General features: G+C 35.7%; 1 protein-coding gene across 3 annotated transcripts in view; it reads left to right on the forward strand.

The window, feature by feature from the left end:
• The window catches only part of Fndc3a (fibronectin type III domain containing 3A), a 216,176-nt gene that overhangs the window by 169,201 nt on the left and 30,247 nt on the right, over window positions 1-16,728 (forward strand). For all 3 annotated transcript variants that reach the window (XM_004665882.3, XM_045145063.1, XM_004665883.2), the window contains 9 exons: window positions 567-626; window positions 2,034-2,172; window positions 6,473-6,526; window positions 8,820-8,944; window positions 10,111-10,285; window positions 11,633-11,719; window positions 14,448-14,586; window positions 15,297-15,365; window positions 16,557-16,675. In XM_004665882.3, coding sequence (XP_004665939.1) covers window positions 567-626; window positions 2,034-2,172; window positions 6,473-6,526; window positions 8,820-8,944; window positions 10,111-10,285; window positions 11,633-11,719; window positions 14,448-14,586; window positions 15,297-15,365; window positions 16,557-16,675 — 967 coding nt within the window. The remainder of the gene's footprint in view (window positions 1-566; window positions 627-2,033; window positions 2,173-6,472; window positions 6,527-8,819; window positions 8,945-10,110; window positions 10,286-11,632; window positions 11,720-14,447; window positions 14,587-15,296; window positions 15,366-16,556; window positions 16,676-16,728) is intronic.

Below are 16,728 nucleotides of genomic sequence, written 5' to 3' on the forward strand. Positions count from 1 at the left end.
TTTTAGTTTCAGCCAGGGCCCTTTTGAGGTATGATGGGGTGGCTCTTTCCTTAGGATCTACACCTATCTGAAAAAGAGAAGCAGATTCTCCAATAGAGAGTAAGTTAGCACCAGACAAATGAGATAACCCTTACTTTTTTTTTTTAGAGAGAGAATTTAATAGATATAGGCCCTCTTGTAGCCCACGATTGATGGTAGCTTGACAATGGAGAGTGGGCTTATGTTTGGATATGGTTCAGACTTGTTTCCCAGCTCCAGCTATGGGTCCCATACCACTGAGGGGATCAGTTAGCCCAATCGAGAGCAGTTGGTTCCCCACCATGGCTGTGTGCCACTATTGCACTTAGAGCCCTACCCTTTTTGTTTTTAAGTAGTATGAGGGTACATGGTTAAAGTTTGACACACTTTCCAATGGCATAAATTCTAGCAGAATCTTCAATGTGATTGTAGTTTGTAAAGAAGCAGTGTAATTTCATGTTACCATAACTATAGAATATATAATGCTTTACATAGCCTTCCTAAATGCTTTATCAGACATTGAAATGCTAATTTTTCCCCCCTCCCAGAGGAGAAGAAACAAGTGTTATTTTAAATGATCTCAAACCAGCCACTGATTACCATGCAAAGTAAGGAACATCTTTTATGTGTTGCTTTCATATGCTACAACATAAGCTAGGCTTTGATTTGGGGTTTTGTTTAATGATTTTCTTCTTTTTTTTTTTTGAATATATTTTATATGTTTGTTTGTTTATGGGAGAGAGAAAGAGGTAGAAAGAGAGTGAGAGAGAATGGGCACATCAGGGCCTCTGGCTACTGCAAACAAACCCCAGATGCATGTGCCTCCTTGTGCATCTGGCTTACATGGGTCCTGGGGAATTGAACTGGGGTCCTTTGGCTGTACAGGCAAACACCTTAATTGCTAAGCCATCTTCTCCAGAAACCTTAATGGTTTTCTTTAAAAATCTAAACTATATTTTGGAATATAAACATGGAATTCTATTTTCCTATTGGCACAATTATCATGATATCTCAAAATAACCCAAAAATATTTAACTCAAGTTTAAATGTTATAGCAGAGAAAGGGCTTTTCACCTGATATGGGGCATAGGGAATGGAATGAATCTATAGAATATATCTCTAATATCTAATTTACTACTGAAAACTTGAAATTTTTATAAAACAGAATTATAAATAATATTTGGCTGATGCTCATGCATTTTGCTACATTTTGCTTTGGAAAGAGTTCTTGAGAAAATAAAGTTCTTAGAATTTTATGACATTTAAGAGGAGTAACTCAGATAATGTCTTATGGTTTTTTCCCAGTGTATTTGATCAAAATTCACTTTATGGCTTCCCCATCAAGGGCTCAATACTTAAATCACTCAGTTTTTGAAAAAAAAAAATTATGTTCTTTTCATTCATTGTTAATGTATTCCTCTTAAACATTAACATTTCAAGTAAATTTTCTATAATTAAACCCCAAGTATTGTCCAACCTAATGTATTTCAAACTATGGATTACAACCATTATGGAATAATAAATTTAATTTTGTGGATTTTTCAGCATTTTATGTCAATATAATAGAATCAACTAAAATAGAAAGTACTGGTATATTCAGAATATTGTTGTGTAAAATTTGTTGCATGTGTTTGTAAATACATATATATAGAGGCATAGTTATATCACAATTTGAAGTGTGATTCCTACTTTGGATTGCAATAAAAATTTATGGTGGTGCACTCCTTTGATCCCAGCACTTGGGAAGCAGAGGTAGGAGGCTCACTGTGAGTTTGAGGCCATCCTGAGACTAGTGAATTCCAGGTCAGCTTGGGCTAGAGTGAACCCCTAACCCCTACCTCAAAAAAAGAAATCACTAATTTTTACTGTTTCTAATAGCTACTTTCCTAATACTCATAGTATTAGATAGTATTTAGAAGGTACCTTGTAATGTAAATACTTAAAAGCTGATGCTGTTGAAAGTAGGATAGAATGATTCCAGAGGGCAAAACTCTTGTATCACCTTATCACCACAGAGTACAGGCAGAGTCAAATTCTATAAAGGGAACTCCTTCAGAAGCTGAAAGCTTTACTACTTTGAACTGTGAACCTGACATACCTAATTCACCAAGGATAGCCAATCGGACCAAAAACTCACTCACTCTGCAATGGAAGGTAAGCAGATTCTGTAGAGTATTGGTAACTAGTCATTTCTTCCTTTTTTTTTGTCTCCATTTCCTAATAGTATTAAATGCCAGTTGTTTTTGAAGACCAGCAAAATTAAGCTAAGTAACTTGTTCTTGTCATTACTTCTATGAAGTCAGCATTTATTTCTTGAACTTTCAGATAACTCTCTTTGATTTAAAGCAAAAAAAAGATTGATTTCTAATTCCTAGTCCTTATTATATTGTACATGTGCTGACATTGAGATTTGTAACAATAATTACCAATCTAGTAGTTAATATTTTGTAATGATGCCTTTGTATCCAAGATTTTACCCTAAAATATAAACATAATGCCTTAAGAGAGAAATGTTGCTTTTAATAAAATAGTATATATTCTAACACATAAATGTATTGGTGGAAAAAAGTTTTTTCTGAGCAAAGGCTTATGAGCAATCAGGAGCACAGATTTAGACTGCCTGAATAACATGCTCTACCTTGGAAGTGGTTACATAACCTTTTTATAGCTGCAAAATAAACAAAAGTTTTAAATCGAAGCATTTATAAATACAGTGATGGGAACATCAAGTGCATTATGACAAAGTAGGAAAGTCTGTGCTATAGGTTCTAGATGCTATCTGATGACATTCTTAGCTCTTGGGTCCTTAATGGCCTGCTAACAATACATTCCAAAGGTTTTACTTGAATCAAAAGAAACCATCAAAAGGTCAGATACACAGATAAGAGCAGTGAATGGTTATTAAGGGAACTAACATAGCTAAGATAATTTTGGCTTGGGTCTGTATCATTCCAACTCTCCATTACTAAGTTATATTGAGCTTTGTACAATCTTCAAAATAGCTGTAGTTTGTTTTTTTTTTTTCAAGGAGTATCATCATATGAATGTTTGGCCCCTGGTACATAAGAATATATGAGACAGATATGATACATGAAATTTGTCATTCATACCCATGGACATCATTAGCATAGGTGACATGGTTTTCTGAAGTTGTACAGGTCTTGGTAAATTTCTGAACAGAATTAAATATCCCAAGGTGCACAGTACTTACATTTGGGAAAAGTACAATGTCTGATCAAGCCCAGAAGAGGGGGAGTAAAAAAGGAAAAACTCATATAATGAGATTAGGCTCAAAGCTCTGATAATTATGAACAGATATTTCACCTATGGACATCCAGCAGGACATGTTCCTAGGTAAAGGAACAGTTTCTTACTGTACTAACTGGCTCATCAACTCTACAGGACAGAGCACATTTCTGTCCATCTAGTAACTATCAGCTCTTTTCTTCCTTGTCATCATTTATGATCAAGCCAAATTTCAAAACATACTCTAGAAGGGAATACTATCCCTGTTAGTAAATGTTAATTTGCTGTGAGATATAACTACTTATCTTGACTAATCATAACTCATACTTCAAGGGCAAAACTTTTCTTCTGAAGCTGTAATGGGACTATGAGAGTTGAGAAGTCCTTGAACTCCAGGCCCTGAGTTCATGTCTGTTTTTTACCCAAAGAATTAAGATAAACCAGAGTGAGAAGGATAATTCATAAAATAGTATACTTTATTCAAAAATATCAGGGATATGAGGGAGAGGAAGGATTTGAGAACTGAGAAAGGGAAAGTAGATACACCCATATGGCCTGTGAGCCCATGTGAGAGAACAAGCATGGGCCTTTGAAACAAAAATGTGAAAAGGGTTTTTTTCTTTTTATAAAAGGGCACGTGTGCTTTCAAAGTATGCTGTGCTATGCTGTGTGGCTTTTGGCTTGTGCTTCTCTGTGTGTGTGTGTGTGTGTGTGTGTGTGAAAGCAGACCAGCTTCTTTTGTCATTATGGAACTTCCCCTGGAAGCTTCAATAAATCCCTTCCTCCATTTGAAAAAACAAAAGGAGGTCAAAAAAATAATAGCAAAGAAATACCCCTTCCCACTTTGGCAGCTTGCCAGACTGGGAAGATGTGAGCAGCCAAAGAGCCAAAAAGGAAAATTCCCTTTCCCTGAGCCCAGGTAAGAGATTTTTAAGTCCAGCTCTGGAAGAAGTTGATACATCTTTCTCAAGTCTCAAAGCCCATTGGCCTGGGCTCAGGGAAGGTGTTCACCCACACCTGAGTGGGGTGCACACTCTAGAGAGAGATCTGGTTGAGTGAAATGAGCATATGCTGAGTCCTGCAACTGAAGGAGGTGGGGGGAAGCTGAGGTAGGCGTGTCAAGGGTATGATGTAAGGTTCCTCCCTTAGCTAGCTGCCTGAATCAAAGCTATGGGACTAGTCCTTCTCAAAGCTTTGAAAAATTGAGCTTTCTCCTTATCCCAAACTTGCTATCTAGCCTAATAGTCCCCATTTCTGAGGATATTTAAGATTTTGTGTAATTAAAAAATGCTATTAGTATGCATCAATCAAGTATTTAAGTATGTATACATATATGTGTGTATGTATGTGCATATATTCATTATACTCACATTATATATGTATATACATTTTCATGTGTTATAGAAAGCTTGACTAATTTTATTCCTTATTACATTGCCTGTAGCATTTCACTGATGAATATACTTTAGCATTCCAATTTGTTGGTGGATTCAGGACAACAAGTCAGGTCTTTTCATATAGACTGGGATTTCTGTAGGTCAGTGCTCTTCAATTTCTGTAGTGAACAACAGACATCCTAACAGCCCATACAAGATATAGACAGTGATATGTCTTCAAGTTGTCTACAAAGGTTGCCCAGCCCTAGACATTTCTAGAAATGGCTCTGTAAACAGTAGTTATCAGGGTGGTTGAAGAAAAATTATCATTGTCATTGGAGACAATATTCAGATTTATTGATAATATTGAGTAGGTAGTTTCTGTTCAGTATTCCAGAGCTTAACAATCTTAGTTCCTAGCTTAGAGTTTAGTGACTTGATATCCAACCTTTTGAATCTGTTGCTTCATAATCTAAAAGTACTTTAGTTGGGGGGGGGGGGTAACATGCTTAAGAACATTGTTTGGGCAACAGTTAATAGTAATGTCTTATCCAGTGATATTGGGGTTACAATCGTGACGGGAAAAAGCTGAAGTTGGTCCTTTATTGTCAGGAACATCTATGGAGATGTCTCTGTCCTTGGAGTCTCTTCCTCTGTTAGAAAAGATTGAAGTTTTTCAGGAATATTTTCTTTGTCCCTTTTCATTGTATTCATTTTGAACCACCATTACCAAGCCAGTCAGGTAGATACTACTCTTATGAACAATATTTTTACATTTTTAATGCAAGATAAGTGGTAATAATACTCAACCAACAACCAAGACTTCTGTGTCCTAAAATGTTATAGGACTATATTTAAAATATCTAATCTCTAATTATATTTAATTACTACTTCCATAATTAGTAGTTAAATGAAAGTTAAATGAAAGTCTGGGCATGATGATGTACTCTTTTAATCCCAGCACTTGGGATGCAGAGGTAGGAGGATTGCTATGAGTTCAAGACTAGCCTAAGGCTACATAATGAATTCTAGGTCAGTATGGGCTAGAGCAAGACCCTACCTCAAGAAAACAAAAACAACAACAACAAAAAGTTGTTGCAAGTCTCATTTAACTGTCTCCAGATAGGTGATGAAATTATAAGAACATTACTGATCATTTATCTTAAGAGAAATTGGTTGAAATTATAGGAAGGAAACTGTTAGAAATAAGACTGAAATCCTTCATTTCAAGAGAGATTAAATACTACAGTGAAATACTAAGGGAGATTTTACCTAAAAGTGAACAAGTTACTGAGTCACTAATCTCAGATGATGGGAACATTGATTCTAGAAGAGATCCAGACATTGTGCTTTCCTGGATTGCCTTTCAAAACCCTAGTTCAAGCCGGGTGTGGTGGCACACGCCTTTAATCCCAGCACTCGGGAGGCAGGAGTAGGAGGATCATCATGAGTTTGAGGCCACCCTGAGACTACATAGTGAATTACAGGTTAGCCTGGACTAGAATGAAACCCTACCTCAAAAAAAAAAAAAAAACTAGTTCATCACAAAAATATTCAATATACATTCTGTAGTAAATATTTTTTAAAAAGAGCAAATTTAAAGCTGATCAAGCCTTATAGGTAACATTGTTTTAATTATTTTGAAAATTAAAATAATTCTTGCTAAAAGAGATTACTCAGCATTCAGCATACTTTGGCCTCTTACTTTGTTCTTCTATGGACTTTAAGTCACAGAGAACATCTGCAACATAAAATAGATTCCTTAACATCACCACAATATTATTCATGACTACTAACTTTTATTACTTTTTTTTTTTTTTTGGTTGTTTCAGGCACCTAGTGACAATGGTTCTAAAATCCAAAGCTTTATTTTAGAATGGGATGAGGTAAGTCAGTTGAATCTTTTTTAATGGTTAAAATACTGTATGTGTCTTCAAACAGGATAATGCTTTTATCTATCTTCTCAGTGGTCTTAGAAAATGTTATTGTGCAAGGCATGGTGGTGCACGCCTTTAATCCCAGCACTCGAGAAGCAGAGGTAGAAGGACCCCCATGAGTTCAAGGCCACCCTGGAAATACAGAGTAAATTCCAGGTCAGCCTGGGCTAGAGTGAGACTCTACCTCGAGGAGGGGGAAAAAAAAAAAAGCATTATTGACTTACCCTCTTTATGTTTTATGGCGGGGGTTGTTTGTGTTTTCAACAAAAATCTGGGATTGGCATATAGCTCAGTGGTAGAATTTAGCTTGTCTAGTAAGTACAAGGCTTGGAATTCGATCCCCTATACCAAAAAGGAAAAAAATTAATAAATTATAAATACATATAAATATATGTAAATGTATGTATACACACATGTACACACACACACACACACACACACACACACACACACATATTTTGACATAGGGTTTCACTCTAGCCCAGGCTGACCTGGAATTCACTGTGTAGTCTCAGGGTGGCCTTGAACTCAAGACAGCCCTCCTACCTCTGCCTCCCAAGTGCTGGGATTACAGGCATGTGCTCCCATGCCTGGCTAATAAATAATATTTTTATAATTAGCTTAATGAAAACATATCAGCCTTAATGGCAAGGCTAGTCATTTCTTGTAGCTGCCATAACACATTACAATAAGCTTGGTGACTTAAAGCAACATATTTATTCTCTCACAGTTCTCAAAGCCAGAAATTTGAAATGGTTTTCACTAGGCCAAAATTAATATTTCAGTGTGGTCGTGCTACAAAGGCTCTAGAGTGGGCTTTGTTTTCTTGTTTTGACCAGCTCTTGTAGGCCCCATTTCCATTAATACAGCATGTCTTCACAGAGTCTTCCAATCTCCTGCTTCCCTCTTAGATGCCTATTTGTGTGATTGCATTTAAAGTTCATTTAGACAAAGAGTAATCTTCTATCTGAAGATCCTTAATCTAGCTACATTGTTCAGTCCTGTGACAGTATGATGTAGCACTAAGAGGGTCTAGGGTTAGCCCTGGACACCATTGGTTAGTCTCAGCAAGTGTACTGGACTGTGTAAGTTTAACACATTGTTTTGCTCTCAGTTATCTTGTTCTCTCTTGCCTTGCTGCTTTAAGCAAAGCTAAGAGAAAAAGCCAGAGAGTAGAGCAAATGCTATTGATACTTTAGAAACTCAGCAGCATGTTAAAATAAAATAATAAACCATGACTAAGAAGGTTTTACTATAAAAGTTCTAAGAGAATTCAGCATAATATTTTTGTTAGCATATCACATTAATATAGAAAACTATAACATCATCATAAATGATGGGAGGGTATTTGATAAAATTTAGCATTCATCCCTGGTGAAACTCAAAGCAAACTAAAACTAATTCATTATTTGATAATATTTATACCATTATTTAATATCTAAGAAGGTATCATTAATGTAAACTTGAAACTGAAACTGAGATCACAGCCATAGTGTAGGGAACAGAATCATCATGATTCAAAAATGGTATGATTTTTATGTGCAGATCATTCAGGAGGCATTTGTAGGATGATTCAGTTAAACAGCCAAGTACATTTTTTCTTTGAAGAAGTACTCTGTGTTCCCTCTCCCTCTATCAGCACTATAAAGAAAGTTAGATGGAGATTGAGGAACTTGTCCACTTTATTTCACACCTAGAATTTCTAAAATTCCATTTCTTAGCTGGCCTGGCTTCTTTCTCTACTTTCTTACTGTCTTTTATTAGCCTTTTCTCTCTGCTAGAATTCTTTCAGTATTAAGTGTAAGTGGTGGCTGCTCCAGTATCCAAGAGGTTTGGATAGATTTTCGTACAGTTATTTGCATAGAACTTTTCATGGGTTGAGGGAAAGTTGCCAGTTATCTATTTCAAAGGTCTCCCTATTACCACTACTACCCATCTTCCTTGGAGATTATCACATACATATTGTGTTATAGCAAGAGATTTAGTATGGGCTAAAATACTATACTTAATTCTAAAAGCTACTCAAGTAACCTTTTGTATAGCTTCTTTTTGGATTTTGAATTCTACATTTATTGAACTATATCACATATGTGATGTTCATTTCTTCTCTTAAGATCCATGACTTACATGTGGCAGAAATTACTTTAAATGTATAATACTGTCAAGAAGAAATGGATATGGACTCACCCCTTTTATAGTAATGTATATGGATGTATAATGTATAACTAACCATTTCTTTTAGGGTAAAGGAAATGGAGAGTTTTGTCAGTGTTACATGGGCTCCCAGAAGCAATTTAAAGTTACTAAACTGTCACCAGCAATGGCTTATAAATTTAGATTGTCAGCAAAAAATGACTATGGTACAAGGTAAGATATTTTATAAAATAAGGTATGTTTTTTTAAATTATTCAGTCAGCTCCATGATTCCAGTCCAAATTATAAACAAATTACATTTAAAAATATGCTTTACTTTGTTGGAACAGTTTTTACATTATTAGTCCAGCAAAAGCTAGGAAAGAATGTTATGTAGTTATAGAGGGACCATAGTCCACATGGGTACTGAGAAATTGAACCCAGGCAGGCAGACTTTGCAAGCAAAAATTTTCAACCACTGAGCCATCTTTCCAGCCCTAGATTCATGTTGATTTTTTTTTAACCTAGAGATGTCTCTGCTTACCTTTATAGGTATAAAAGTTTAATTCCACAATTTGCATTTTCTCTGTTATATGAATGTCATTATGTGGAACTCTGTTTAAAACGCACATCATATTATATACCAATAGATGGGTATTGCTGTGATTTTATCTTTTCTACAAGACAATGTACATTTCTTTACTGACTAGATATATTATATAGCCTTAAAAATATGAACAAAAGCACACATTTAAAAGAATAATAATTCATGGGCCTGGGGAGGTGGCTCAGTGGTTAAAAGCTCTTGTTTCACAAGGCTGATGACTGGAGTTTAAATCCCCAAAATGCATAAAGCTGTATGGGTACCTGTGATCCCAGTGTGCCTTTGGCAATGGAAGAGAGATTCATACTCCCAAACTCACAGGCAGACTAGTCTGGCATTCTCAGCAGAAAAACATAAGACCCTGTCTCAAACAAGGTGGAAGACAAAGACTGATATCCAAAGATTATCCTCAGACTGACCACACACATGAAAACACAAATACTAATTTATTGTCTGACCAAGTGAAGACTATAGCTCAGAGCTCTTACCTAGCATGCACAAGGCATTGATCACCACAATAAGAAAATTAAAACCTTCATTTTCAAGTAATATTTTTAAAAATTTGTTCTTGCTTAGCATGGTGGTACATGCCTTTAATCCCAGCTCTCAGGAAGACCCAAGTAGGAGGATCACTGTGACTTTGAGGCCAACCTGAGTCTGCACAGTGAATTCTAAGTCGTCATGGGCTAGAGCGAGACCCTACTTCAAAAAAAATAAAAATAAAATAAAAATGTTCTTTAGCTTTAAAAAAAAAAAAACTTGCTATCATTCTCCTAAAAACTGTTTGTTTCAACAGCGGCTTTAGTGAAGAAGTCTTATATTACACCTCAGGCTGTGCCCCCTCTATGCCAGCAAGTCCTATATTAACCAAGGCTGGAGTTACTTGGTTGTCCTTACAGTGGAGTAAACCTTCAGGAACACCATCAGATGAAGGAATTGCTTACATATTAGAGATGGAGGAAGAAGCATCCGTAAGTATGAATGTATCATTTAAACAGAAGATTCAGTAAACATTGCCTCTATAGTTAGGTCCTTTCCCAAGTCCCTTGAGCCTTGGTTTGTTATTGTTTGGGAGGATTTGGAAGTGAGAGGGAACTTATCTTTTGTTTTCTGGCTATGTTAAAAGAGGTTTAGGTTCTACTTCATTTTGGTTTGGTTTTGTGGGTGCCTGGAATCAACATATACTACACTTTTGAGGATATCACCACTTTGGTGATGAGGCTTTGGGTTCCATCCCCAACATGAAGCACCCTAAAATGAGATGAATGAGATAAGGTGAGGTAAGTTGCAGGTAGGTAAGTAGGTAGGTAGGTAGATAGATGCATACATTAATCAATTTAGGAGGAAATAAAGGGAAAGATCACTGCAGTTTCCTGGACACAAAAACTTTAAAAGATGAACAAATGTTAATCCCCAATTATTTTCATATTACCACTGAAGATGTTAAGAATCTTCTAGGAGTTAAGTAGTACCACCTGAATCTAGTCACCGGCCTCCCATCTATAGACTAGAACCAAATAACTGCTAACCCAAAAGGCCAAGTTTTATTCTTTATGTATTTTATTTATTTACTTATTTTTAGAGAAAGAGAGAGGCAGATAGAGAGATTGGGCATGCCATGGCCTCCAGCCACTGCAAATGAACTCCAGACACATGCACCACCTTGTTCATTTCACTTACATAGGTACTGGGAAATCGAACCTGGGTCCTTAGACTTTGCAGGCAAGAGCCTTAGCTACTGAGCCATCTGTCTGTCCCCCAAGTTTTATATTTGAATGAGGAATTAGGTAATGGCTACACAATCTTGTGAATATACTATAAATCTTTAAATTGTATACCTCAAATTGGTTTTATGGTATTTTGAATTAGATTTCAGTTTTTGATATTTTTTACCACAAAAACATTGGTAGTAAAGTAATAAAGTATTGTCATTGGGACTATAAGTAGCAATATTGAACCAAAGTGGTATCCTCATCTGACAGTGTAACCAACCATTTATTTATTCACCTAAATACACCTCTGCATTCAGGGCATAGTTGCAGTGTGGTTAACTCTTATAGCATTTCTGTAAAATTTATTTTAGTTTTTAGAATAGCTTTACTGATAGTCAAATTGCCATTGGCCCATACTCTTCTTTTCTTCACACAAAGGTCAGAATTTTCTTGAGCATTATATTTACTGAGAATAATCTTGAGTATGTCTGGGCCCGTCCACTCAAAGTAAAAGTATAAAGAAAAAGAGTTCAGTCACAAAATTTAATCCAAGATGAAGAGGAGCTTGCTTATATGTCTAATGAAAATACTGTTTTCCCTTCCCAGGGATATGGTTTTAAGCCTAAATATGATGGAGAAGATCTTGCTTACACAGTGAAAAATCTGAGACGTAGTACTAAGTATAAATTTAAGGTAAACTTCAAAAGTCCTTAAAAGATTTGTTTCTTGTTTCTACTGTTCTTATTATGCTAATGCAAAATACATAGTTTGTTCTTTTGACTTTAATTTTTTTTTTATTTTAATGAGAGCTAGAGAGAGAATTGGTACACCAGGGACTCTAGCCACTACAATCGAACTCTAGACTCATGCATGACCTTGAGTGCATGTGTGACCTTGTGGCTTATGTGGGTTCTGGGGAGTTGAACCTGGGTACTTATGCTTCACAGGTAAGGGCCTTAACCACCGAGCTTCCTCTCTAGCCCTTGAATTTAAATCTTAATCTGACCTTTTCTAATGAGCTTTTGTATGTTACTTTCATATTATATAACAGTACTCCTCAAACTTCATGTATTTATATTCAAAACACTAATATTTTGTAAGGCTCTTATTTGCATGATATGAATATACATCTTACACCATATGGACATTGTTAAAACATACTTGGAGTATGACTTTTGGCAGTGACAACCCCCAAAAAAATTCCATATTTTTCATACTATATCATACTATGGTATGCAATTTCACCTTACCCCATTACTAGTAGTCACTTTAAGGGGATGTCAATCATATTTCTTTATTATAAAGTTACTCTTTGCCTTTGCTAGTAATATGTGCTATGTACTCTATAGACATCCTGTTCCTTATCAGATTTTCTTACTGGCTTCTAACACCCAGTGATAATTCTTGCCTCAACCAACTCTTATGATAGATAATGCCATGTAGTAATTTTTAAATTTTCTAATTTCACTCTGGCTTGCTTGAGGCAGTGGCAGACTGAAGATTCCTCTAAGGAGACTTGTGAAATTTATCCTTCTTCCCATAGTGTCATTTTGGCTCTTTGACTTAGTCAGTTATGGACGTTGTTATTTTATAACAGGCAGTGCTTGAATTAGCTAATATTGCAGTGACTCTGAGCTTAAGTATTAGTACAAAGGTTTTCCCAGAAATGCAACAGGATGCTTAAGTTCATAAACCCAATATTTAAATTTTCCTATTGGACTTGCTTAATAAAATCATTTAACTAAATGATAGAAGGCATTATCAATGATTTTAATTACTAAACAGCAGAGAGAAATCTTAATGCTCCTGAAGAACTGGAGAAAGAAAACCTTAGTAATAGGAAATCTGATTTTATATAATACATAATTATATTTATTTTGCCTTACTTTATAATCGATTCACATTAAAAACTACTTATGAGTCTAGGTCACTTTGTTTTCCAAGTATAGTATTCATATTTATAAAATACCTATCAAATATGTGCATTGGGTCCAGGTTATTTTTATTTGTTTGTTTTGTTTTTTACTGATTTTTTTTTCAGCCATGATCAAAGTAGGTAGCTAGATTGTGCATTTGGTTTAGAAATTCAGCAGACATGTCAAGCCTTTTTATATTGTCATCTACAAACACACTAGGCTGAATTTGTAGTTATCCTGGGATGTATGCAGCTTATGGGTTAGATATATCTAATTCCTCACAGGTCTTCTAAGGAGGAAGTTCCTAATAGCTCTATAATTTGTCAAGTTTATGAAAACTTTGTAAATTCTGTTACTATGTAAAACTGAGGTGTTGGTAACACAGAATACAAAAGGAAACAAACATAAATATATATATTGAATTATTTACCCTTCTGGCAATCTGATTGATGTTTTGTTTCCCAAATTTCTAAGAAATTGTTTTTCAAGCAGCAGGGATTCTCAGGGCCAAGCACTTTGAACTAGGAACCTTCCATACTTTGACCTTAGCTTGTTTCTTGTTTTTAAGGAAGGTGGAGAGAAATGGAAACAATATCTGGATTTATCAGGTTCTCTTAGTGTTCCTTAGTGGTATACGTCAGCATTTATGACAATACATGGCAGTCATGTTCCTTTCGTACTCTTCATCTGGTCTGTAATCATTAGAATCTGTCCTCCTTTCTCCTTTACCCTGTTTGAAAGGTGCCTTAGTAAAGTCTTTAACTCTTTTTAGTGTACCCCTTTCTCATTTTAATATGTCACCGGCTTTTCCATGGGAAATTGTGGTACTCCATTTTGCCATATATATATATATATATATATTTTTTTTTTTAATTTTTTATTTATTTATTTGAGAGCGACAGACACAGAGAGAAAGACAGGTAGAGGGAGAGAGAGAGATTGGGGGCGCCAGGGCTTCCAGCCTCTGCAAACGAACTCCAGACGCATGCGCCCCCTTATGCATCTGGCTAACGTGGAACCTGGGGAACCGAGCCTCGAACCAGGGTCCTTAGGCTTCACAGGCAAGCGCTTAACCGCTACGCCATCTCTCCAGCCCCATTTTGCTGTATTTTGAAAGTAAGAAGAAACCATTAAATACAATGTATTTACAAGGCTAAAGGGAATTGGGTTTTATCTTATGGAGAAAAAGTCAAAGAATTGCTGCACCTAAGGGATAAGCAAAACAATCCTAAAAGCCCTTAAAGAATCATCACATTCTACTTTGTTCCTTCAGTGCATGTGCTGTTTGTGTCAAAATGTGAGTCGACCCTTGTATTCCCAGAACTAACTCTAGAAGTCACTATAGTCATTATATGCCAAGTTTATAATGAAGAAAAGTAACTCCCAAAGGGATAAACATCTGAAATCTATTCTGTCATTTGAGCAAGCATTTTTGCTCACTGCTTTGTTCATTAAGTCAGTGTCATTAGGTATTAAACATTTAAGTCTTTGTGTTCTCATCACAGGTTATTGCTTATAACTCAGAAGGTAAAAGTAATCCCAGTGAAATAGTAGAATTCACTACCTGCCCTGATAAACCAGGAATACCTGTTAAACCTTCAGTTAAAGGAAAGATACATTCACACAGTTTTAAAATCACTTGGGGTAAGATATTATGCATGTTTATGCTTTAATACTTTTGTGTTTGGTAAAATAATTAGAATAGGAAGATAATTTTTAATATTTCAGAGTCTATATAGACAAGCCTTGTAAACAAATCACCATGCCTTTGACTGGAAATTAATGAATCCAATCTATCCTTAGTAGAGGAAAAGACAAAAAGATACAAGAATTGGGAATAAATTGAAAAGCAGATGACAATTGCATAAGCTAATGACATGTAAAAACTAATAATTAAAGTGTTTCAGGTAAATGTTCTTTTTAAACACTCCTAGCTTGGTATTGTGTTTATAGGGTTTTCTGTGGGGTTTGTGTGTGCACATGTTCATATGTTTGTGGGAATAAATTGAGGGAGTTGTGCATGCATCTGAAAGCCAGAGATCAACATTGTGTATGTCTCTTCCTCTATTGCTCTCCACTGTGTTCTTTGAGACCAGGTTTCTCATTGAACCAGAAACTCACAAATCCTGTTAAACTAGCCAGCCAGTGAGCCCCCGAGATTCCCTTTCTCCACCAGCATTGGAATTGCAGGTGTACAATACCACCACACCCAGCAATTTTCATGGGCACTAAGAATCCAAACTCAGATCCTCATGCTTGTGTAGCAAGCTCTTCACTCACTGAGCCATCTCCCTAGCCCCTTTACTGTGTTTTTTATATCTAATTTTCCTAATACCACTTTTTTTTTTTGATAGATCCACCAAAAGACAATGGAGGGGCACCCATCAATAAGTATGTAGTGGAGATGGCAGAAGGTTCTAATGGTAAGAATAACTATTTAAAATTTATTCTAGTTAGTCTCTATTCCTGAATATTTACATTTTATATCTTTGCTCTTTCCATTTGCTACTATTAAAAATATATGCTTAAGCTGGGTGTGGTGGTGCACGCCTTTAATCCCAGCACTCAGGAGGCAATGGTAGGAGGATCACCGTGAGTTCGAGGCTACCCTGAGATTACCTAGTGAATTCCAGGTCAGCCCAGGCTACAGTGAGACACTACCTCGGAAAAAAAAATACATATATATACCTACCTATATACATATATATATATTTTTTTTTAAACTGTGAGTTGTCCTTGGTGTTTTGGTTTGTAACAGTTAGGATTTTTGCCTATTATGATTCACTTCAAAATTCCAGAAATGCAGCAGGGCATGGTGGCACACGCCTTTATTAATCCCAGCACTGGGGAGGCAGAAGTAGGAGGATCGCCGTGAGTTTGAGGCCACCCTGAGACTACATAGTTCATTCTAGGTCAGCCTGGACTAGAGTGAGACCCTACCTTGAAAAACCAAAAGAAGAAAAAAGAACCTCCAGAAATGCAGTGAATCTAATGTAAAACTACTATCTATATTACTGTACTTATGTTTTCTTTTTTTTTTTTCTTCACTTGTTTATAGCACTGAATTCTAGCATACACAGACTGAGTCATTAAATATTGTGAACTCTTATAATGGTTATTCTGTTAGATTTATACCTAGTTGTACTAAAAATAAATCATCTTCTAAAATTTAGCTTAAATTATTTTTTTATTCTTGATTTACCTGCTCAGCAATTTTTATCTCTATAAAGTGACCTATTTACTAAAATAATAATAATGTCTTAATTATCCTTGAGTTCCTCATGATATTGATTCTTTATATTCTTTGTTATAATGTTATTACTAGATCAGTAAACACATTTAATATGCTTAATTAAAAGTAAATTACCAATCTAAACCAGAGTCTGTTCAAAGTTACAGAGATATTGCAGTTCAACAAAGCCATACAGATTTGTTTGGGGTGCTAAATCATAAAGAAAATTAGATAATTTCCAGGAAACTCAAGACAAGCTTAAATTGTCCCTGACAAATTACATAAACATGTATTTAGTCAAGCCTAGATATCTTCTGTGTCCTTGATACCTAAATGTTAAACATTACCTGTAGTTGATCAAACACAATTCTTCACCTTACAGGAAACAAATGGGATATGATATACAGTGGTGCTACTAGAGAACATCTTTGTGATCGGCTGAATCCAGGGTGTTTCTATCGTTTACGAGTTTACTGCATTAGTGATGGAGGCCAGAGTGCGGTAATACTTACATCTAGATTATTTTTTTAATTTGATCAAATGGGATAGGCTCA

This window comes from Jaculus jaculus, chromosome 3 (assembly GCF_020740685.1).
Source record: "Jaculus jaculus isolate mJacJac1 chromosome 3, mJacJac1.mat.Y.cur, whole genome shotgun sequence".
NCBI classification, from domain to species: Eukaryota; Metazoa; Chordata; class Mammalia; order Rodentia; family Dipodidae; genus Jaculus; species Jaculus jaculus.